The sequence below is a fragment of the Choloepus didactylus genome, chromosome 11 (assembly GCF_015220235.1).
Source record: "Choloepus didactylus isolate mChoDid1 chromosome 11, mChoDid1.pri, whole genome shotgun sequence".
In the NCBI taxonomy this organism is placed as follows: domain Eukaryota; kingdom Metazoa; phylum Chordata; class Mammalia; order Pilosa; family Megalonychidae; genus Choloepus; species Choloepus didactylus.
In genome coordinates, this window is record NC_051317.1 from 24,540,962 (window position 1) to 24,562,811 (window position 21,850).

The window sequence follows — 21,850 nt, forward strand, 5'->3', positions numbered from 1 at the left end:
TAAGCCTTAACTCCCTGTTGTCTCTGCCACTCCAGTCTCTGGTAGCCTGTATGCAAGTTTCTGACTACAAATCTGCTTGTTGTAATTATTTCATGTCAGTGAGATCATATAATACTTGTCCTTTTGTGCCTGGCTTGTTTCACTTAACAGGATACCTTCAAGGCTTATCCATGTTGTTGCAGTTCTAAGGCTGAATAATGTTCTATTGTGTGTATATACCACATTCTGTGTATCCATTCATCTATCCATGATGGACATTGGTGTGCAAATATCTGTTCAAGTCCCTGCTTTCAGTTCTTTTGGGTGTACACTTGCTAGTGGGACTGCCAGGTCATATGGTAATTCTTAACTCTCTGAGGAACCACCAAACTGTTTTCCACAGTAGTTGCATCATTTTACATTCCCACCAATAATGCACCAGAATTCCTATTTCTCTACATCCTCTCCAACATTAGTTATTTTCCATTTTTAAAATAGTAGCCATTCTAGTGGGTGTGAAATAGTATCTCATTGTGGTTTGATTTGCATTTTCCTAATGGCTAGTGATGTTGAGCATCTTTTCATGGTATTTTTTGGCCATTTGTGTATCTTCTCTGGAGAAATATCTATTCAAGTCTGTTTCCCATTTTTTAATTGAGTTGTTGGTCTTTTTGTTGTTGAGTTGTAGGATTTCTTTATATATTCTGAATAATAAACCCTGATCAGATAGATGGTTTCCAAATGTTTTCTCCCATTCTGTAAGATGTTTGTTTACTTTCTTAATGAAGTTCTTTGATGCACAGGTGTTCAGTTTTGATGAAGTCCCATTTATCTATTTTTTTCTTTTATTGCTCATGCATTTGGTTTATAAAGTTTAAGAAACCATTGCTTAATACAAGATTCCGAAGACACTTCCCTGTGTTTTCTTCTAGTTTTATAATCCAGGTTCGTATATTGAGGTCTTTGATCCATTTTGAGTTAATTCTTGTGTGTAATGTGAGTTAGTGGTCCACCTTCATTCTTTCCCATATGAATATCCCACCACCATTTGTTAAAGAGACTATTATTTCCCCATTGCGTGGACTTGGAACCATTGGCAGAAACCAATTGGTCGTGTATGTGAGGGTTTATTTCTGAGCTTTCAGTTCTATTCTATTGGTCTAGTTGTCTGTCTTTGTGCCATGACCATGCTGTTTTGATTACTGTAGATCTGAAATAAGTTTTAAAGCCGGGAAGTGTGACTCTTCCAACTTTGTTCTTCTACTTTAGGATGGTTTTGCCTATTCCTGGCCCCTTACCAATTTTTCTTTCTAACAGTTGTTTGTTCCTTTTTATTGCTGAGTAGTAACACATTGTGTGGTCCTGTCACATTACATTTGTCCACCTTTGTTTATGGACATTTGGGCTATTTTTAGTTTTTAACTAATACAAATAAAGCTGATACGAACATTCTTGTACAAGTCTTCGTGTGGACATATGGTTTCTTTTCTCTTGGGTACATATCTAAGAGCTGAATTGCTCGTTATGGTGAGAGTAGGTTTGATTTTATTAGAAACTGTCAAACACCCAAAGTTGTGTCATTTCACTATCAGTATATGAGGCTTCCAGTTGCTACATGTGCTTGCCAGCACTTGATATGTCAGTCTTTTTAATTTTATCTACGCTTTTGGGTGTGTAGTAGTATTTCATTATGGTTTTAACTTACATTTCCTTGAGGACTAAGATGTTGAAAATCATTTTGTGTGCTTATTGGCTATTTGTTTATCTTTTTCTGTGACACCTCATTGCCCTTTTTCCTCTTCTTGATGTTGAGTTACAAGATTCTTTGTGGTTTCTGAATACAAATTATTTTTTCAGATGTATATATTGCAAATAGTCTCCCGTCTTGTAGCTTGTCTTTTTATTTTCTTAACAGTGTTTTGAAGTGTAGAAGTTTTAATTTTGATGAAGTACCATTTATTGATTTTAATTTGATGGTTTTTGCCTTTTTGTGTTCTGTAAAGAAATCTGTCTATTCCATGCTTGTGAAGATTTTCCCCACTGTTTTCTTATTGAGGTCGGATAGCTTTAGTGTGTAGACCTATAATCTTTGGAGTTAATTTCCGCACACACACACGCACACACACACCCCATATGGCTCTTCAGTTGTTCTACCACCATTTCTTGAAAACACTGTCCTTTTCCCCATTTAATTACCTTGGCACATTTGTTGAAAATTAGTTGACTCGAGTCTGTTCCTGGTTTCTCTATTCTGATAATTGATCTTTATGTCTGTCTTTATGCCAACACCTCACTGTCTTGATTACTATAACTTTAGGCTAAATGTGGAAATCAGGTAGTATTTGTTGTGCAACTTTGTTTTTCTTTTCAAAGTTGTTTTCCCTATTTTAGATTTTTTATGCATTTCCATATAAATTTTAGAATCAGGCTGTCAATTTCTACAGAAAATACTACTAGGATTTTGATTGTATTAAAGCTGTGGATAAATTTGGCAAAAACTGACACCTTCCTAATGATGAGTTATCTGATTCATGAACATGATACATATCTTCATTTATTTAAGTCTTTTTTACTTTCTCTCAGCAATGTTTTCTACTTTTCAGGACTAGGTCTTATACATATTTTAAAAAATTCATCCCTAGAAGTATTTCTTGTTTCTTGATGCTATTGTAAATGACTATTTCAGTTTCATTTTCAAATTGTTTGTTGCTAATATATAGCAATGCAGTTGATTTTGTATGTTGATCTTGTATCCTGAAATCCTGTTTAATTCTCTTATGAGTTCTAGTATCTGTTCTGTGGATTCTTTAAGGTTTTTCTGTGTACATTATCATGCTCTTTGTGAATAAAGACAATTCTATTTCTTTCTTTCCAATATTTACTCCTTTTGTTTCTTTATCTTGCTTATTGCACTCAGAAGGACCTCCAGAATAATTTGCACGGAAGTGGTGAGAACAGACTTAGGGGAGAGCACTTGGTCTTTAACCATCAAGTGTGATATTAGCTGTGGGTTTTCATAGATGGTCACAGAGCAGTTTGGGAAAGTTCTCTTCCAATTTGTTTAGAGTTTTTATCATGAATGGGTGTTGGACTATATCAAATGATGTTTTGTATCTATTGAGTTGATCATATTGGTTTTCTTTCTTATTCTTTAATATGGCAAATAACATTGACAGTCAAAGGTTAAACCGACTTTGAATTCCTTGGTTTACTATCTCTTGGTCATGATAACAGATATTCTCTTTATATACTGTTGGATTTGATTTGCAAATATTTTGTGAAGAATTTTTGTAAATATGTTTTTAGGGCTATGGTCTGTAACTTTCTTTGGTTTTTGTGTCAGGGTTTTGCTGGCCTCATAATGTGCATTGGGAAGTCTTCTCTCCTATTTTTGAAAGATATTGTGTAGATTAGTATTTGCTTTTTCTTAAATGTTTGTTAGAATCCGCCACGAAAACTATCTAAGCATGAAGTTTTCCTTTGTAGGAAGGTTTATATTTACAAGTTAAATTTCTTCACTGATAAACGTTCCGATTTGCTATGCCGTTACGCAAAATACCAGAAATGGATTGGCTTTTATAAAGGGATTTATTGTTACAAATTTACAGTTCTGAGGCCATAAAATTGTCCAAACTAAGGCATCAACAAGATGATACCTTCACTGAAGAAAGGCTGATGGCACCCAGAACACCTCTGTCAGCTGGGAAGGCACGTGGCTGCCATCTGCTGGTCCTTTGCTCCCGGGTTGTGTTTCAAATGGCTTTCTCCAAAATGTCTCTGTGTTTCTGTCTTCACTCTTCTTTCTCAGCCCTTGTGTGTCCTTGCTTATTTCTCCCAGGGCATTTCTCTCTAAGCAGCTGGTGGTGGTGGTGGTGGGGGGCTCTTAGCTTCTCCAGGGCAAACTCGGCTTCATCTCTTAGCTCAGCATCTCCAGACGTCCTTCTGTCTGCATCTCCAAGTGTCTCCAAGCATCAGCAAGCATCTGGGTCTGTATCAGCTCTTAGCTTCTCTCTTAAATACTCCAGTGAACCAATCGAGACCGCCCTGAATGAGCGGGTTCCACATCTCCATGGAAATAATTCAGTCAGAGGTTCCACCCTAATCAACAGACTAATCAGTCTGCCCCTGCAAGATTGCGTTAAAGAGCATGGCTTTTCTGGAGACATAAAATATCCAAACTGGCACACAGGTCTATTTAGTTTTCCACTTCTTAAGTCAGTTTTGGTAAATTGGTGTCTTTCAAAGAACTTGCCCATTTCATCTGCATCTTTGAAGGTGTTGGTCTAAATTTCTTCACAATCATCACTTATCCTTTTAATATCGATAAGGTCTGTAGTGATAACCCTCCTTTCATCCCTGAATTTGAAATTTGTAATTTTTGTCCTTATTTCCTGATCAGTTTGTCTGGCTGGCATGTTACCAATTTTCATTGACCCAAGGATGAGCTCACCCTCCCAGGGCCCCTCCCTCCCGGGCCCACCCTCCCAGCTCTGTTCCTGTGTCTGTTGTGCTGACCCTATGGTTGTCATATCTGTGTTTGTGAGTGAGAATTGGTTTGTAATTCTCCTTTCTTGCTCTTTCCCTGTTAGCCTCACTGGAATGTATGAGGGAGTAAACCACTTTTTGTTTTCTCTGATAAACTTTTGTAAGTTGGGTAGATTTCCTCATGTGAAGCAGTGTCACTGGTCTGGAAAGAGAGGCAGTGCGGGGTTGGGGTCCTGGGGCTGTGGGTGACTGCGGATACTCGTCAGGGGATCTGTGCAAGTGGGCCTGACTCGCACGTTTGCCATGCTGGGAGTGCACAGGGCCCCTGGGACCTGAGACATGCTCGCAGACACACGCCCGGTTCTGTGTCCACCCTCCGGGGCCGGCAGGAGTCAGGTTCCATCCACCGTCAGATGGCCGGGAGCCATGCACCCTCTCCTGCAGCAGCGGCTGTGTTTGGCCTGTCTTTCAGTGGGGTATGCAGTAAGCAAGCATGCAGGAAGCCACAGACGCCTTGGAGTTTAGCTGTGTATAGTATGTGTTCAAGTGTTTCTGGTGCTCCAGTTGTTTCTGTTCTTCATCTGCTGGGAGCTAAGAACCTGGGGCGCCTCCCAGGAGCTGGGGCCCTGGGCCCTGGGGGGTGATTGGCGAGATCAATGGCCACATGGCACCTCCCGGGGAGCATGGCACGTCCTCAAGGGCCTGTCTTCTCAGGCGTGGGCGGGTGCCTGAGGGGGCTGCGTGCTCCCTGCTGGGGTGGGCCTGGGATGGGCAGGGGCTGCATTCTGGGAGGGGGGCCGCCTTCTCAAGGTTGTCCAGGAAAAGGAGAGCGCGTGCCCATTTTTCTGTGATGTGCGTGTCAGCATGGCTTTGAAGAGTTTAATAAGATGAGCTGTGGGACGTACCTTGTTAGTGTGATCTCTGCAGACGATCCAAAGCCCTTAGACGCCTGGGGCCCGCCTGCGGGTCCCCACTGGCCATTGCCCTGCACCCCAACTGCGTGGGCTCGCAGAGATGCCTCTCCCCACACTCCTGACTGGGAGGCTCACCAGTGTCTTCGGTCGGGAGCCCTGAGGGCAGGGGGAGTCTCGGTTGCTGCGTCCTTTTAAGGCCCACATGGCAGTGCTGAGCAGGTGCTGCCCCTCCACCCCCCACCACCTGCAGACCGTTTCCAGTGACGTCCATGGTGCGCAGTGCATTCATGGACGTCACGTTTGCTCGATGGACCACTCAGTGCTGTGACTGCATTTTAAAGCACCGTTTTCCACCTTTGGCAAGTCACAGGTCCCTGCAGGGCCATTGAACTGGAGTGACCACCGGTGTCCACCCTGTCACTGTTAACCTCTCAGTCTCTGTCTTCTCAGTCAGTCTGGGGAGAAGGTGCTTGTTCTAGTTTGCTAATGCTGCCGGAATGCAAAATACCAGAGATGGATTGGCTTTTATAAAGGGGGTTTATTTGGTTACAAAGTTACAGTCTTAAGGCCATAAAGCGTCCAAGGTAACGCATCAACATTAGGGTACTGTGCCGGTTAGAGTGTATTGTGTCCCCCAAATGCCATTATCTTTGTGGTCTTGTTTGGGGCAGGCGTTTTGGTGATGGTTGGATTTGCTTGGAATGTGCCCCACCCAGCTGTGGGCAATGATTCTGATGAGATGTTGTCATGGAGGTGTGGCCCCGCCCATTTAGGGTGGGCCTTGATCGGTGGAGCTATATAAATGAGTTAACTTGAGGGGAGAAAAGAGAGTGCAGCTGAGAGTGACGTTTTGAAGAGGAGCAAGCTTGCTAGAGAGGAACGTCCTGGGAGAAAGCCGTTTTGAGGCCGGAGCTTTGGAGCAGACGCCAGCTGCCTTCCTAGCTAACAGAGGTTTTCCGGACACCACTGGCCGTCCTCCGGTGAAGGTACCCGATTGCTGAGGTGTTACCTTGGATGCTTAAGACTTAACTTAAGACTGTAACTGTGTAGTGAAATAAAACCCCCGTTTTATAAAAGCCTGTCCATCTCTGGTGTTTTGCATTCTGCAGCATTAGCAAACTAGGACAGGTACCTTCACTGGAGGATGGCCAATGGCGTCCAGAAAACCTCTGTTAGCTGGGAAGGCACGTGGCTGGCGTCTGCTCCAAAGTTCTGGTTTCTTAATGGCTTTCTCCCAGGATGTTCCTTTCTAGGCCGCAGCTCCTCCTCAAAATGTCACTCTCAGTTGCTCTTGGGGCGTTTGTCCTCTCTTAGCTTCTTCCGAGCAAGACTCTACTTTTAAAGGCCATCTCCAGAATGTCTCTGTAAACTGCAGCTCCTCTCTCAGCTCCTGTGCATTCTTCAGAGTGTCCCTCTTGGCTGTAGCAAGCTCGCTCCTTCTGTCTGAGCTTATGAAGTGCTCCAGTGAACTAATCAAGGCCCACCCTGAATGGGTGGGGCCACACCTCCATGGAAATTTTCCAATCAGAGTCATCACCCATAGTTGGATGGGGCGCATCTCCACAGAAATGCTCAAAGAATTACAATCTAATCAACACTGATAGGTCTGCCCACACAAGATTACATCAAAGATAATGGCGTTTTGGGGGACATAATACATTCAAACTGGCACAGCATAATGTTGGTCATTCTCTGTCAGAGGCTCAGAATACGACTCTAATTAAATGATTTTGAAATGTCTTTGATGAAGGGGAGCCCGGAGCTCTGCTGAACTTTCGTCCAGCTCAGCATCAGGGCGGTGACTCCATGGAGAAGGGCCAGGCGTGGAGGAGAGGCAGCTTGCAAAGACGTTTTCCTGAGCGGAGCCCGCACTGTGGAGACCCCCTGCCTCGGAGCGGGGACCAACCCGATGCCCAGCACGCCTGCCTGCTGCACCCCCATGGCCCCCCCCACGCGGGTAAGAGCGTTGTGCGTTGGTGTTTGTAACATAGCCATGCAAGTGCTCGTCTGCTCCTTCTGCACTCGTGTGTGCACACATGCACTCATGTGGCCATTCACACACTGGCCCAGCTTATGGCCATAGACACATTTTTAAACCAAAGATGAGGAAAATTGAATACACTGAGAGTGGAATGTGCATAGATACATGTAAAAATATGAAAACTTCTAAAATGAATGCATCCAGCACCTTCCCCAGGTTTTGTTTAGGCTGAGTTTGCAGGCTGGGGAGACAGAGCCAGGAGGATGGGGCTGGGGGCCGTGGGGCCGGGGACAGGGAGATGGGGAGATGGGGCCAAGGGTCCTGGGAGACTGGAGATGGAGAAACGGGGACCAGGAGATGGGGCCGAGGGGCTGGGGAGGTTTGCAGCCCAGGGCAGGGGCGTGTTGCAGTGCCCTGCGGACTCAGGTTTGGCTTTCAGCCGCTGTTGAGCATCTCGCGGTCCTCTTGAATCTGTGACCTTTGTAGGGGCCAGGGTTTTGCCCTCGGCCTGTCCTCCAGCTTCCCTGGTCTTCCCAGATTGGGTCACTTTTATTCTTTGTCCTTTAAGAGTGCACAGAATCCCACTGCCTCTGATGCTGCTGTGTGCTTTTGACAATTGTTAGAATTCATCGCACATCACCTTCCTCTGCTGTGTGGCTTTAAAGGCTTTTTACTGCAACATTGTCCAGTTACAAAGGAGTGCAAAACCCTACGTGAACAGCTCAGAGAGCTGCTGCAGAGCGAGCATAGCATGCGACTGCCCCAGGCCAAGCTAGAGAACCTTCTGGCACCGGAGCCTCCTCTGTTATAGGAACCACCATCCTCACTTTTAAAATCGAAGCATTTTGCCTGTTAGGGTTTACGTGTCTTTTGCATCTGGCTGCTTTTGCTCTCTGCGTGTTTGTGGGATTCTACGCCACGGTGTGGCATTGGCGACAGCTGGCTTTCGTTGCTGTATTCCGTTGGTGCTCCCCGTGCAGGAATATCCACCTGGATTTTCTCATTGCTGAGGCAGACACGGGCTGGAAGTCAGGTTTTACTTCTCCACGTCATCACATGACCCAGCACCGTACCGGACCATGGAAGACGCCTCTGTCCCCACACCTCGTGTCCCCGAGCGAGTCTCGCTCTGGACCTGCTGTCACCTCCTTGCTCCCGTCCTCTGCATGTGCTTTGGTGATTCTTGGCAAATTCAGCTCGTCCAGCTGAGCAACGATAGCAGCAAAAAGAAACTTGCCAGGGTTTGACTGGGATTATGTCGTGTTTGTAGGTCAGTTTTGGGAAAACTGGCATCTTCAAGCGTGGTACAGGCTCCGTGTAAGTGGGTCTTTTAAGACGTCTCGTCTCATCTCATACTCGTGTGGTCTTTGGCACTGAGGCCTTGCACGTTTTTCACTAGAAAAAGCCCCACGTTCCCCCACTGCCTACTCGCGGTGGACTCTCGCTTGGGTCCTGTGCAGGTTCCTTTCCCAGTGGTGGGATGCGGAAAGCCTGAGCACGCCCGTCCCAGCAGCTTGTCTGCAGCTTCGGCTCAGTTTCTCCCTTGGTGCCGCAGCGTTCCTGTCTGCACATCCGTGCCATTGGCACCAGCGGCAGTTCTTGTCTTTTCCAATTCCGATGCTTGGTTTCTGGATGGCCTGCTTGTTGATGGATTATTCTTCTCAGCCGGTGCACCAGCTGGGCCGTCTGCGCCACACCGAGCACTGCGTGGGGCCATGTCCTCCCGGGACGGCTCTTGGGCGTCTGCAGGAGCTGCTACCGCTTGGGGGGCCGCGGCTGCCTCCCCCTCGCAGGGATTTCTGGCTTGTTTGCCCTGTGGTCAGAGATGCTTAGATTTTAATCCTCTCCTATGCTTTGCGTCTTGCTTTGTGTCCTGGCAAATGGTCAGTTTTAAAATCAGCATCCATGTGAAAGAGGGTGCATCGCGGTTGTGGGAGGCGAGTTTCGTGTTCCCCCCTCCTCCAGTCCCCCCACCGTCTGCTCTCCCCTCACCTGCTTCCCTCTTGTCTGCTTCCCCCCCTCGTCCTCTCCCCCCTCATCTGCTTCCCCTATCCACTCCCCTCCCCTCCCCTTATGCTCCCCCTCCCATCAGCTCCCCACCACCACCATCTTGTTCGCCTTCCCCCCTCGTCTTGCATCTTTTCGCTCACCCAGGGCTTCCTGATCTTGTTTCCTCTGTTCCTGAGAGGGGATTACTGTCAACAGGGAAATCCCTATGGAGATCCTGAGCTTCTCGCTCTGTTCTTGTGGTTCTGTTGGCTTTGCCTCTGTGTATTTTGTGGTCGGGTATTCAGTGCAGCTGGAGGGTTGCCGTGGCCCCTGTGCCAGTTTGGATATATTGTGTCCCCCCAAAAGCCATATTCCTTAATGCAGTTTCGTGGGGGCAGAGTTATTAATCCTTTGATTAGGGTGTGACCTCTTGATTGAATGTTTCCATCAAGATTTGAACCTGCCCATTCACAGTAAGTCTTGATTAGTTGAGTGGAGTCCTTTAAAGGGAGCTACAGAGAGCAGAGAGAGCAAAATGCCCCGGGATATGCTCAGCCAGGACACACAGACACCTATGGCTGCTTTGAGAGGCCAGTCCATAGTTTGCTCCAGAGAAGCTTAGAGAGGACAAAACGCCCCTAGGGCAGGAGAGAGAGACTTGGAGATGGCCGTTGAAAGCAGATGCTTAGAGATGTTTGGGGATGCTAGCCCAGTGTTTGCTCTGGAGAAGTTAAGCGAGACAAGCCCAGAGACATTCTGGAGAAAGCCATTTTGAAACACAATGTGGGAGAAAGGACCAGCAGACGCCGGCCACGTGTCTTCCCAGCCAGCAGAGGTGTTCCGGACGCCATCGGCCACTTTGCAGTGAAGGCGTCCTCTTGTTGGTGGCTCGCTTCGGACACTTACGGCTTTAGGACTGTGAACTTTACCCTAAGAAGCCCCCTTTATAGAAGCTGATCCACTTCTGGGGTTCTGCATACAGGCAGCTCTAACAAACCAGAGCAGCTTCCTGGGCGAAACCCGCCCCGTGGTTCCGTCTCCAGCCCGGCGCCAGTGGGGTTGCCCAGGCTTCTTGTCCTTGGTGTTATGTGGCATCTCTTGTGTTATCTTTTTAGTTTCATCCTTTCTACATATTTCAGAAGTTTGCCTTTTTTAATCTAATCTGATGATCTTTGTCTTTTTTGGATCAATTAGTCCATTTAAACTTGAAGTAATTAATGACTTGTTTGGGTTTAAATTTACCACCTGTTTGCTTTTTCTTCCCATTTTCTTTGTCCTGACTTGTTCTGTGTTCCCACGATTACTCTGCTTTCTCCTCTAGTCTGTGAATCTGGTGTATTCTTTTCATGCCCTTTTGTTGTTCACTTCAAGCAGTGCTGTCCTATAGAAATAAGCCTCGTGTAATTTAAACTTTTCTAGCATCCACATTTAAAGAAAGGAAAAAAAAACAGGTGAAATGAATTCTGCTAATAAACTTAACTTGATAGACACAAAATATGGTTCTTCCTACATGTGACCAACATGACGCTTCCTGGGACCGCACACAGCCCTTCGCCGTCCTGTCCTTGGGGTCCCGCGTGCTGCGGGTCGTGAGCCGTGCCAGGCAGCGTGCAGCCAGACCCGGCCGGGCGTACGGTGCCACGTCCCGCCTCTGCCTGCCGCGGGCGCCCCTGGGGCTGTGCCTGCCAAACAGAGCACGCAGGACACGACGGCGGCGGTTCCTGGCCGGGGGTGGTCGCTCTTTCCAGGATCCCTCGTTTCCTTTGGGTCAGGGGGAGATCACCGTCCTCAGCTTCTGTGCCTGAAAAGGTCCTTAACCTGTTCTCTAAAAAATAACTCAGTGTTTAACATAAAACTTACAGAAAAGTTGCTACAGCACATCTGTGACCTCTCGCACCCCTTCACCCAGACCTCACGTTACCAATTTACCACGCTCTGTGCACCTCTCCTCCACGGGGCACACGCATATGTACACAAACACCCGTGTACACACACACACACACCTGCACACACCTATGCACATGTGTACACACACTTGTGCACATGCACACCTGCACACATACATGTATACACCTGTGCACACACCTGCACACACCCACACCCATGTACATGCACATTACCTTTTGTCTTTTTCTGGAGTTTCTTAGCATGGCATGTTCCGTGCCCCTACATGTCCTGAGGTGCAGTGGATTTCCTGAGGTGCAGACATTCTCCTCACAGCTGACATCTCACTCTCCAGAGCAGGAAGTGAACCGGCTGTGGTGCTGCCCTTTAACCCGTGGACCCTGTTCACGTTTCACCGAATATGTCACAGTGTCGTTCCTTCCTGCTCAGGACCAGTCCTGGTCCACATGTCCTGTCTAACTGCCACGTCCTGTCAGGCGCCTGTAATGTGCAGTAGGTTCTCACTTTTTCCGTTCTTTGCATCCTGCAGGGTTTTTCAGCATGCAGCTTTCCCTCTGTAGGGCAGCTCCAGCATGGGTCTTTCTGACATTTCTGGCTGAGCAGACTCAGGCTGTGCATTTTGGTGGTGGTGGGCAAGGGCAAAGGCTGTGTGGCCCAAGCGGACATTGGGAGGGGGTGGAGGGAAAGAAGGGGAAGAGCTGGAGGGGGAGGAGGGGCATGAGGGTGAGTGGCAGGCAGAGGTCCGAGGGCGGCCGAGCATGGCCATGACCAGGTCTGGGGACTGGCTGCAGTGGGGACGGAAGTAGACTCCGGAGGAGAATGGGGAGGACTTGGTGATGGACTGGGTGAACCCCGACGGGGTGCTCAGATGGCTGTGGTGCCCTGCTGAGTTGGCAGCAGGCCTGGGACGGCTGGAGGTGTGGGGCGGGGGTCTCGGTCTGGTTCTGGTTGTGCAGCATCTGTGGAGCCTTGGGGGTATCCAGGAGGAGGTGCGCTAGAGACAGGCCAGGGCCAAGGGGCTTCCACATGAGCCCTAGGGAGGGGCCAGCGGCAGCAGCACCAGGGTGGGAAGCCCCTGTGGCTGGCAGCTGGCAGGGTGCCAAGCGGCCCCCCGAGGTGGCCCCCTGAGGCCCAGTGTGGGCTCTGCCTCCACCCTGTTCTCAGTGGTGCTTGGGGGGTGCCGTGGGCATCGGGTTTGTTTCGTGTGTTGAATCATCCTTTGGAGGATGGACACGGTCAAGGAGGTTGCTGCCCTGCTCATCCCCAGATGGAGAGGAATTTGAGTGTTGGGTTTTTCAACATAAGTTTTAAATGAGGAGCACAAATGCTTGATGAAAGTGGTGAACTGAATTTTTCCGTCTCCTCTGGGAGGCTTGAACTCTGTTGCGATTTGGTGACCAGCATGTCCATCTCTAACGTCCTTCAACGCTGGGGGCCGTGTGGGCCCTTGGGCTGCTTCGGGCCTGGGACTGGATGCACAGCACTGGTCTCTGGGCTGCTTTCTCCTTGCCAGACTCGCCAGGTGCAGAGGACTTGGCCAGTTCCCAGAAGTCAAGTCTGCTGGTACCGAGGGCTGCTGAGAAGCACCAGAAGCGGAGGATGCCCAGCAGCTGGTTCCAGGAGCCACGGGGCCAGGCATGCCCAAGCTGCCTGGGGAGGCCTGATGGGCCCCTGAGCCCCAAGGACAGACTCAGCCGGCGGGACAGCACGGGCAGCAGGAGTGAGGCGGCGGCCGAGGAAGCGAGGGCCCACGGCGTGAGCTCCACGAGGGAGGTGAGCCGGGCCGAGTTCCGCAGCCTGGGTGGACAGAGGGAAGGGAGGTGGATGCGGGCACCCCCGTGGCAGCGACTCCGTGTCATGTGGCGGAGCGGCACCCAGCAGGTGCTTGAAGCAGGAGGAAAGTGTCTTCCTCCAGCCTGAGGCCCTGAGTCCACCGTCCCCGTGTCCTCCCAGCTCTTCCCCGGTGCCTGCCCTCCTCGTCCAACAAGGATGTGTGTCCACTGGGTCAGTGCGAGCTACGGTTGAGGTCACACGACCCGTGACATGGGGAACACAGGGACGGCTCCTGGTCAGAGGCGTGCGCTGGGCCTTGCTGCCCCCTTGCCCGTGTTCGGTGCTGCCCGCAGGCTGTGCTTGCTGTGGGGCTGGGCCTGGCACCTCACGGGCACCCTCACAGTGTGTCCCTCAGGGGAGCTGCTTGGTGCCCGCAGGTTGCATGGAGGCTGATCGTGGCCCTCAGCAGGGACCCTCACCCGGCACAGACCCTGACACCAAGGTGGCAAGCTCCTCCCCACCCCCTCCCCAAAATAAACAGCACACAGGAAGGGGGCCAGAGAGCCCGAGCCGTGCCCCACTCTTCAGGGACTCAAAAACTGGTGAATGAACTCGTGAGGAGAGAGGAGGAGAGAAGCACCCTGTGAGGCCTGCCCTGCAGCTGGGGTGGGGGCAGATGCGCCATGAACCTCTCGGCTCCCGGGTGGGGGAACTCAGGGACTCTGGGGCCGTGTAACCCTCCAGGGCCAGGTCAGGAGTGGCCCTCGGTGGGTTTGTGGAGCGTGTGAGATTCCGTGGCACCCGCAGACCGCATGACATGTTCCTGGGCGAATGTGCAGGCTGTCCTGCATGGCAGCCTCTCGTCTCACTGGGTGACTGTTCCCCACACAGCTGCATGCGGAGGCCCCGTCTGGGCCCAGGGCTGCCCTGGAGGACGCGTTCCTGGAGGCCCTGCTCAGCCTGGTGAGCAGGCACGGGGATGGCTGCAGGTCTCTGCTCGGCGATGAGGCCTTCCTGGGTGAGTCGGGCACACGCTGCTGCTCAGTGTCTGGGGGCCTCTGTGCGGCGACCTTCCAAGGCTGGCCCGTGGGGGCAGGGAGCGTCTGGGGGACTGCTGGCCTGTCAGCAGCTTGAACCAGAGAAGGACACGCCCTGCGGGGAAGCAGGGGCTTCAGGAAGCAGGAGCGTGCACGGGGTCCTTTCCCAGTTTCCACTCTGCAGGGAGCTGATGGGCAGCCAGGGCTTCCAGGCTGCATGAGACACCCGCACGGTTTCCCACCCGCCTGTGCTCTGCGGCTGGGGAAGCCCTCGTCCCCAGAGGGCAGTGGTCTTGTACTGTCCGGGCTCTCCATTTTCACACTTGATGTCGTGCAGGACCCTGGGTCCAAGTAACCCAAGGCCTTGGAATGCGGCCCTCCTCCAGAGTGGGCTTGGGCCTGCTGGCCACTGGGTACGGCCTCAGGTCACCTTCTCCTGGGCTCAGAGCTCGTCCCTCCGTGCCTGGCTCCAGGGGCTACCTGGGATTCATACCCTTGGCAGTTCTATGTCCGTAAGGAACTCTCGGGCTTCTCCGTGTCGTCTGCAGCAGTAGTCCTCTGGGTTGTCCAGCCGCTGCTCCTGCCACGGCGTGGCCAGGGCGCTGGACGCACTGCAGGCTCCTGTGCAGGGCCAGCGGCGGTCGGCATTCGGGAGCAGCTTCTGCAGGCCGACAACTGGCCGTTGTGTGCGGCCCTCTTTGGAGGATCACCTGTCTTCTGGAATAAAAGCCATTTCTTCTGCCCTCCGCCCTCCCTGCGTCCAGGCTGGCGGCCTCGGGAGGGGCGTCCGTGTCCCTCCCGGCCTTGGAGCTCGCCAGCAGGCTGAGGGTCCGGACGGTCCCGGAAGTACTGTTTGTGTTTCCTCCTCTGCACGTGAGCTCACAGTAACATTTGATTTTCACTCCCAGCCCAGGCGAGACATCTCTTGTCATCCGTTCAAGCGTTTACAGCCGCTCGGGACAGTTCGGTTGTGAATGAGGAAATTAGTTATATGACCCTCGAAAATAAGTCTTTGCAAAGTCACCTTGTAGAGCAGCAGCAGCAGCAGCAGGCCAAGGTCAGCGAGCTGATGGCGCAGCTCAGCATGTCGCGCAGGGAGCTGGTGAGTGCCACCCCGACTGCCCAGCGACCCTGCTGACCCCACAGTCCCCAGGCCACACCGACCTGGTGGCGCGCTCAGACATGGGACGTGGGGGCGGGGGGGCATATCCGAACGATGGGGCTGCTCCCTTCCACACACTGGTCCTGAGGGGCTGGTGCCGAGGCCCCGGGCTCAGTGTGGGCCCTTAGCCACATCCGTGGGGAGAGGGCCTGACCCATCACCAGTCACTGTACGGGTGGCAGCTCAAGGCAGCAAGCAGCCCCTCCTTGCAGGGGCCTGTCCAGGGCTGCCGCCACATGCTGGGCCAGGCCCCTCTTGCCTGGGGTCCGTGGGCGGCTGGAAAAGGCTCCTGACGGGGGGTCCATGGGTGTCATGAGCTCACCTTGGCAGGGGTCTCCCCTCTGCGTCCTGCTGGTTAGAGGCGAGTCGCCACAGGGCAGGCAGGATGGGGCCGTCGCGGAGGCTGTCGGGCAGGAGAGCAGCCGCAGGACGCTGGGCCAGGTGCACACACGGGCCTGGCGGATGGTCAGTGTCTTTACCACACGAGCCGCTGCCACTTCACACCCTCACAAGAGTTCATCTCAGAAAAGAGTGGAAACAGTGGAACGCTGTGGCAGCTCTGGCTCGGAAACGCTTCCGGGTGCCCCGTGCAGCCGTGGTGCAGTGTCTCATCCGGAGAGAGCAGCTCCTGCCTCACCCGCTGTCGAGTCCGAGCCTTGGGGCGGTTGAGGGCGAGCAGAGCCAGGAGGATGGGGCTCGGCGTGAGGGCAGGAGGCGCCGTCCGCAGGGGAGGCCAGGCCCGCACCCCGTGTCCTGCCCGCCGCGGAGCTCGGCCACTCCCTGAGCGAAGACGCGGCTTCCGCAGTTGACGGCACTGGAGCGGGCCTTTCCTGCGGTGAGCAGAGACGTCCTGAGAAGCAGTGAAGCCAGAGTCCCCATTCCTGAGCCACCTAGACTCGTGTCGAGAGCTGGCGGCCCCGAGCCCGTCTCCGACCAGGGCTTCTGGCTGGCACCAAGTAAGGAAAGATTTTAGGGAGGAAAGTGATGCCGAGTGAAGGAGGCGGTCCTGAAGCTGAGAATGTGGGGAGAGTGTGCGGCCGGGAGCCCGGGGGCGCCCAGAGAGGAAGGTGAAGGGTCTGACCCCCGGTGCGAGGAGGACGTAAGGCCCACGACCGGCCTCCTGATGCGAGGAGACCAAGGGCCACGGCGAACGGTCCCCCACGTAAGGAGGACCAAAGGCCACGGCGACTGACCCTGACGTGAGGACTGAGGGCCACAGTGACTGGCCGGCCCCGTGGACTTGCCTGCGCCATTCCTGGACGTGGAGACGCTTGCTCCAGCGTCCTGGGAGGCTCTGCCCCGGGGAGGCAGCGGGCAGGTGGTCCCCGGCCTCTGGAACCTGGCCGGGCCTCGGGGGCTGCCAGGTGACCACCCCAGGAGCCCCACAGTGCCTGGGGGTAGGGGGTCCAGGCGGGGCAGGGAGGCCTGGCCCTCGGGGGACCCCTTCTCCAACGCACCATCTGCACCTGGCGTTTTCTCCTGCTCTGAAGGAGACGAAGGTGCCCCGTGCCTGCCTTGGGCACGGGTAGCCACTGGGACCCCCCTGTGCTCACAGAGCGAGCAGCAAAGGCAGAACTGCTTTCCCGTGGGAAGGCTGCCTGGAGGAGGCGGCTCTGCTCTGGGAGGTGTGGGGTTGGGGGCTGCACCTCTCACACTGTATCCCACAGGTGGCCTGCAGACCCCTTCGGGCACATGCTAGGCCCACCCACCTCCCTTGGCCCTGCCCGAGGGTGGCCGCACTGCTCGGCCAGCAGAGCCGGCGACGCATCTGGCTTGTGACTCAGATACCCTAGCGTGCGGGAGGGAGCGGCTGGCCTGTGGGACGGCCACATGCTCTCGGGTCTGCACGCGGCTTCCTGGGTTTTCCTCGTCGGTGACCAGTCTCTTTCTTTGCCATTAGGATGACTCAAGGAAGCGTCTAGAAAGATCCTTGGAGGAGAACAGTAGCTTGAAGTCTCTCCTGTTCAGCATGAAAAAGGACGTGGGGAATGCAGGCGCGTCAGCCACGCTGAGCCTACAGCTCTCCGGTGGGTCGGTGGCTCGTGCCGCCAGTGGTAGGGGGTCCCCCAGGTGCAGTGCAGCCCCCGACCGGCCCCAGGCCATGGCTTGCTGCTCTAAGATCCCCCAGAAACCGCCCACCCCATCGCGGGGGATCTGATGAACGCGGCTGCACCCCTCGGGACCTGTGGGTGTCACTCGCGGCCTGGGGGCCGCGTCCCAGGCGGGCGCCGTCCCTACCCTGCTTCCGTTCTGCTTTTCCACCTTCCTGTCCTCCTCCAGGAGCTGTCTGTGCAGGGCTTTTGCCCATTTTTAATTGAGTTGTAGTTCTTCATAGCCTCCTTTCCTTCCATTTAAAATCTCTCCTCTTCTCATCCTGTTTCTTTTTGTCATCATTTGGCCTGTGTGCTTGCTCCTGTTTCTTTTGGTTTCGCCATCATTTGAGTGTGAATTTTTCCCTTTATCTCGAACCCTTTCCTGAGCTCCTCGGCCCCCTCCCTCCCATCCTCCTGATCCTGTTGTTCTTGTCTCGTTTCCTTTCTGTCTTCAGCTGGTTTTGCAGCAGTGGGTTGGGGTCGGGCCTTTTTGCGCTGTCTCCTGGGTTTTGACCCTTACGTGAGCTGTTACCCAAGCTTCTAGCTTCCGCTCAGAGAGCCCACCCTCTGGGGGCCCGTCCCACTCGGCCCTGGGCGGGTCTGCATCACGGGACCCCAGGTACTCGGACCCTCAGACAGCCCCACCCACGGCCCAGGACCCCGCCCCATCCCGTGGTGTCGGGGGCTCGGGCAACATGGCATCCTGGGGTTCCAGCCACTGCACCGCCACTGCCCTGTCCCCGCGAGTGAGGCTGGGGGTGCTGCGGCGTCTCCCCGTGGTCGGCCCCCACAGCTGCACCTCTGCCTGCAGGTTCACCTGCTCCTGTGCTGGGTGTGGGGAGCCTGTAAATGATACCCCTCCTGTGCCGAGCTCCAGGCTGGCCAAGCCGAGCAGGTGCCGTGGGTGCAGGCCGGACGCCTGTGCTGCTGGGGGCGGCTCGGCTCGCTCCTCAAACCCCACCCCACCCAGGCAGAGCTGCTGCCGGGGGAACCCACCGGCCCTCCCTGTACCCCCAGATCCAGCGGGGCACAGAGAGCACCCAGTCTCTTGCCCGACCCACAGGCATGTGCTTCCCAGGGGGCCCTCGCTCCCGCGTCCAGGCTCACCTGGATCTCCACGTCTCTGAGCAAACGTGATGCCCTTTCCAAGTGTATTCTTTTCTCCAAACCCAGATCTGGGTTTTTAGTGTTCAGGGTTGTGAATGAGTTTCCCCACAGGGCTTCAGGCCAGCGTGGAGAAGCTGTCCGGGGAGACGGCAGAGCTGAAGCAGCACCTGGAGCACCACGACAGGATCCAAGAGCTGATCCAGATGCTGCAGGAGAGCCACAGGTGCGCCGCCAGCAAGGCCGCGAGAGGGGTCTCCGCCTGCGCGTCCCCCACCCCGCCTTTCTGGGGGCTTCACCGGTCCCAGCCAGCCCTGGGGGTCGGGGGCGGTGAGAAGGGCCCGGGGACGGCAGCGAGGTGGGAACAGGCCCAGCTGTCACGGCGCGGCCTCCCCTCCCCTCCCCTCCCCTCCCCCGGGGGCTGAGGCCGTTCCCTCCTCTGGTTCCGGGGGCCCTAGTGGGCCCATCCCAGGCCCGAGTTACAGAGGGGAAGGGGCGCCCGGGCCGTGCGGGCAGGAAGGAGGAGAACGTGCTGCTGCGGGCGGCTTGGGGTGCAGGTCTCCAGACGCGGGGGGCTCGGGCAGATGCGGTGGTGCCTGCGTGGGGCTCGCAGGTGGGAGCGGCCACCTCTGCGATGCTGGCGGTGAGCAGGGCTGGCCACGTGGCATTTAACAAAGGGGCAAATGCTCTTTCCAAAAATCCCTTTTAAAACTGAAACCTGTTAACAAAACTTAAAAGCCAGGACTTTTCCATTACACCACGACATGTGAGGATCATTACGAGGGTCCTTTAGTTTGGGAATAGAAATGGTCTGGTCTTCAGAGCCTCTCGAGAGGTGAACACTGGCTAGCCGGCAGTGGAAGGCACAGTCGGTTCTCCAGGTCCCGAGGAGACCCCGTGTCCCTTGGGGCTCAGTGATTGTCAGCAGCACCCGCAGGGCCGTTCGGCGGGGCGCGGGGTCGGCTCAGACAGCCCCCCCTGGCTGGAGGGGGAAGGCAGGGGGGCCGTGGCCGCGGGTGGGGACGAGTGGGGGGCATCGCCGTGTGGCATCAGGAGGTTTGGGGCCCTGGGGGGCCAGGGGGCCAGGAGGGTGAGCCCCGCCTCCCGCTGCCCCCCAGCTCCCTGGTCAGCACCAACGAGCACCTGCTAGAAGAGCTGGGCCAGGTGCGGGCACAGCACAAGGCAGAGGTGGAGCAGCTGCACTGGAGCTACAAGGAGCTCAAGAAGACCCTGGCCCTGTTCCCGCCCGGCAGCCCCGACCCCGGGGCCCACGCCCGGCCGGGCCCCCTTCCACACTGAGGCCGCCTGCCCGGTCAGCGAGGGGCCTCCGCTCCCGGCCCCCTCACGGCTCCCGACTGCCTTCAGGCCTGGGGCTTGTTTCCAAAAGCGTCCGAAACGTAGGTCACCTGCGCCCTTCGCACGTTCGGTGACAGACGGACAGTGGGTGCTCACCGCCCTGGGGACAGTGAGTGGACACTGGGAGAGCCGGGCGGGCCGAGGACGGTGGCGCTCGTGTGAGCACTGCTTCTTCAGGAGCTGACGTACGGGTCTGTTCTCTTTTGCTTGAATTGCGTTTTCAGAAATTATGTCATAGTAGGACATAAAATGAGACAGTTTGGAAACTTCGCGTCTTGAGTTGTAATATATTTAATAGTTGCTTTCAATGGTAAAACAAAGTAATTCTTTTTTAACAATGTTTGATTTAGGTAAAAATAACAGGCCTGGAAGAAATTGTACCATACTAGCTGTATTAGGCTTCCACCGTGGAGACGTCAGAGAGGGGACCGGGGAGCCCCCACAGAAGGGGGTCCTGGCCCTCTGGGGTGTGGTCCTGGCCAGTGGCGGCCGTCGGCTGGCAGGGAAATGTGTCTTGCAGGTAAATTTATTTGGTGGAGGGGGTGGGGTGCTTTTTCATCACCAGATCATGTTCTTGTTTATTTAGAAGTAAGATTTTTATCTCTTTTAAGCTGTTAGAAAATGACCACATGCTGTTGCTTCATGTTTATCTTGCTTGGTTTTGGTGGAGCTTCCTGGATCCATGGGTGTATATTTTTCATCAAATTTGAAACATCTCAGCCACCATGTCGCCACTTAACCTTTTCTGACCGGATCTCCCTGTCCTGCAGGTTCTGGGTGCTCAGGCCACCGTGCGGCGTGTCCCGCAGGGCCGGGGGCACGTGGCCTCCCCTCCCCACTCAGCGCCTCCGCCTGGCGGTCCCGGTGCCATTGCTGTTTCCTCTTTTCCCCTGCGTGTTCAGTGAATTTTTAATTTGAGAAATCATATTCTTTTGGTTTTAAGTTCTGTTTTATTTCTCGTTAGTTCCCTGTGGCCCTCATCCCCTTGACCGTATCCTCAGTTGGTCCTGCTCACCCTCCGGTCGGGCGTGGGGCCCTGCGCCCACCTGCTGACACTCTGCCGCTGCGGTTCTTCGAGCCGAGGGCCTGGCGAGGCCCCTGAGGCTGTGGCACTCGTCCTCCTGCCTTCTCGCTCGGGCAGCGGGTCTCACTTACTTCAGAATTCCGTTTAGTCTGGACAGTTTTGTGGGTTAAGTTGGTAGTTTTAGTGTAGTCCAAATTTTCAGTCTTTTTCTTTACGATTAAAGCATCTTGGACCCCATTTCTAAAAATCCCAAACATCTTCAGCTGCGTTATCTTCCGAAAGATTTGTAATTCTGTCTGTTGTGGGTTTTAGAGCCACATCCCACCTCGACTTGACTGCCGTGCCCGGGGCAAGCAGACCCAGGCCCTGCAATCCCAGCACCAGCAAGTGAACTGTACGTCTGTCCTGCCCCACTGGTCCATCTGTCCCTCTGCCCGTGCCACACCCTTGGCCATTTTGACTCTACATTTCATACATTTTAGAATTAGCTTGTGAAGTTGGGATTTTGTTTGGGATTGTGTTGGATCTACAGATCAATTTGGGGATGACTGACAAGTAATATTGAGTTTACAAACTGTGAATATGGTATGTCTCGCCATTTATTGGGTCTCCTTTGTTTTAATATAATTTTATAACTTTCTTCATAGAGGCTATGCATATTTTTTGTTATATTCATTCTTATTCTTCTCATTTTTCATGCTATTGTGAATGATACATTTTTTGAAGCTTGGATTTCATTTTTTAAATTATTTCTTGCTGTTATGTGGAAATTCAATGGATTTTTGTGTGTTAATTTTGTTTGCATCAGTCTGGTTAAACTCTTACCATTTTGTGAATCTGCAGGTATTTTACCTTTCCTGGGCACACAACCGTGTGCTCTGTGCATTGTCTTTTTTCTCTTCCTCTTCTTTTACTCTGGGTTTCCACTTTGTGTTTTCTTTTCTGCGGTGGCTGGAGCCTCTCGCCCAGCTTAGACTCTGCGGGAAGCACGGACAGGAGCCTTTCCACTCCGGCGCCCGTGGGCACTGAGCCTTCCCCGCACGCACCC

At 53.5% G+C, this 21,850-nt stretch overlaps 1 protein-coding gene across 4 annotated transcripts in view; it reads left to right on the top strand.

Annotated features, from left to right (window-relative positions):
• The window catches only part of CEP72 (centrosomal protein 72), an 83,023-nt gene extending 62,979 nt beyond the window's left edge, over positions 1-20,044 (top strand). For 3 of the 4 annotated variants that reach the window (XM_037799374.1, XM_037799376.1, XM_037799377.1), the window contains 7 exons: positions 7,129-7,335; positions 12,767-13,026; positions 13,918-14,044; positions 14,972-15,165; positions 17,126-17,252; positions 18,537-18,648; positions 19,541-20,044. In XM_037799374.1, the coding sequence (XP_037655302.1) occupies positions 7,129-7,335; positions 12,767-13,026; positions 13,918-14,044; positions 14,972-15,165; positions 17,126-17,252; positions 18,537-18,648; positions 19,541-19,721 (1,208 nt within the window). In that variant the 3' untranslated portion in view covers positions 19,722-20,044. The remainder of the gene's footprint in view (positions 1-7,128; positions 7,336-12,766; positions 13,027-13,917; positions 14,045-14,971; positions 15,166-17,125; positions 17,253-18,536; positions 18,649-19,540) is intronic. The other variant, XM_037799375.1, reaches the window with a different exon arrangement.
• Positions 20,045-21,850: the final 1,806 nt, after the last annotated feature.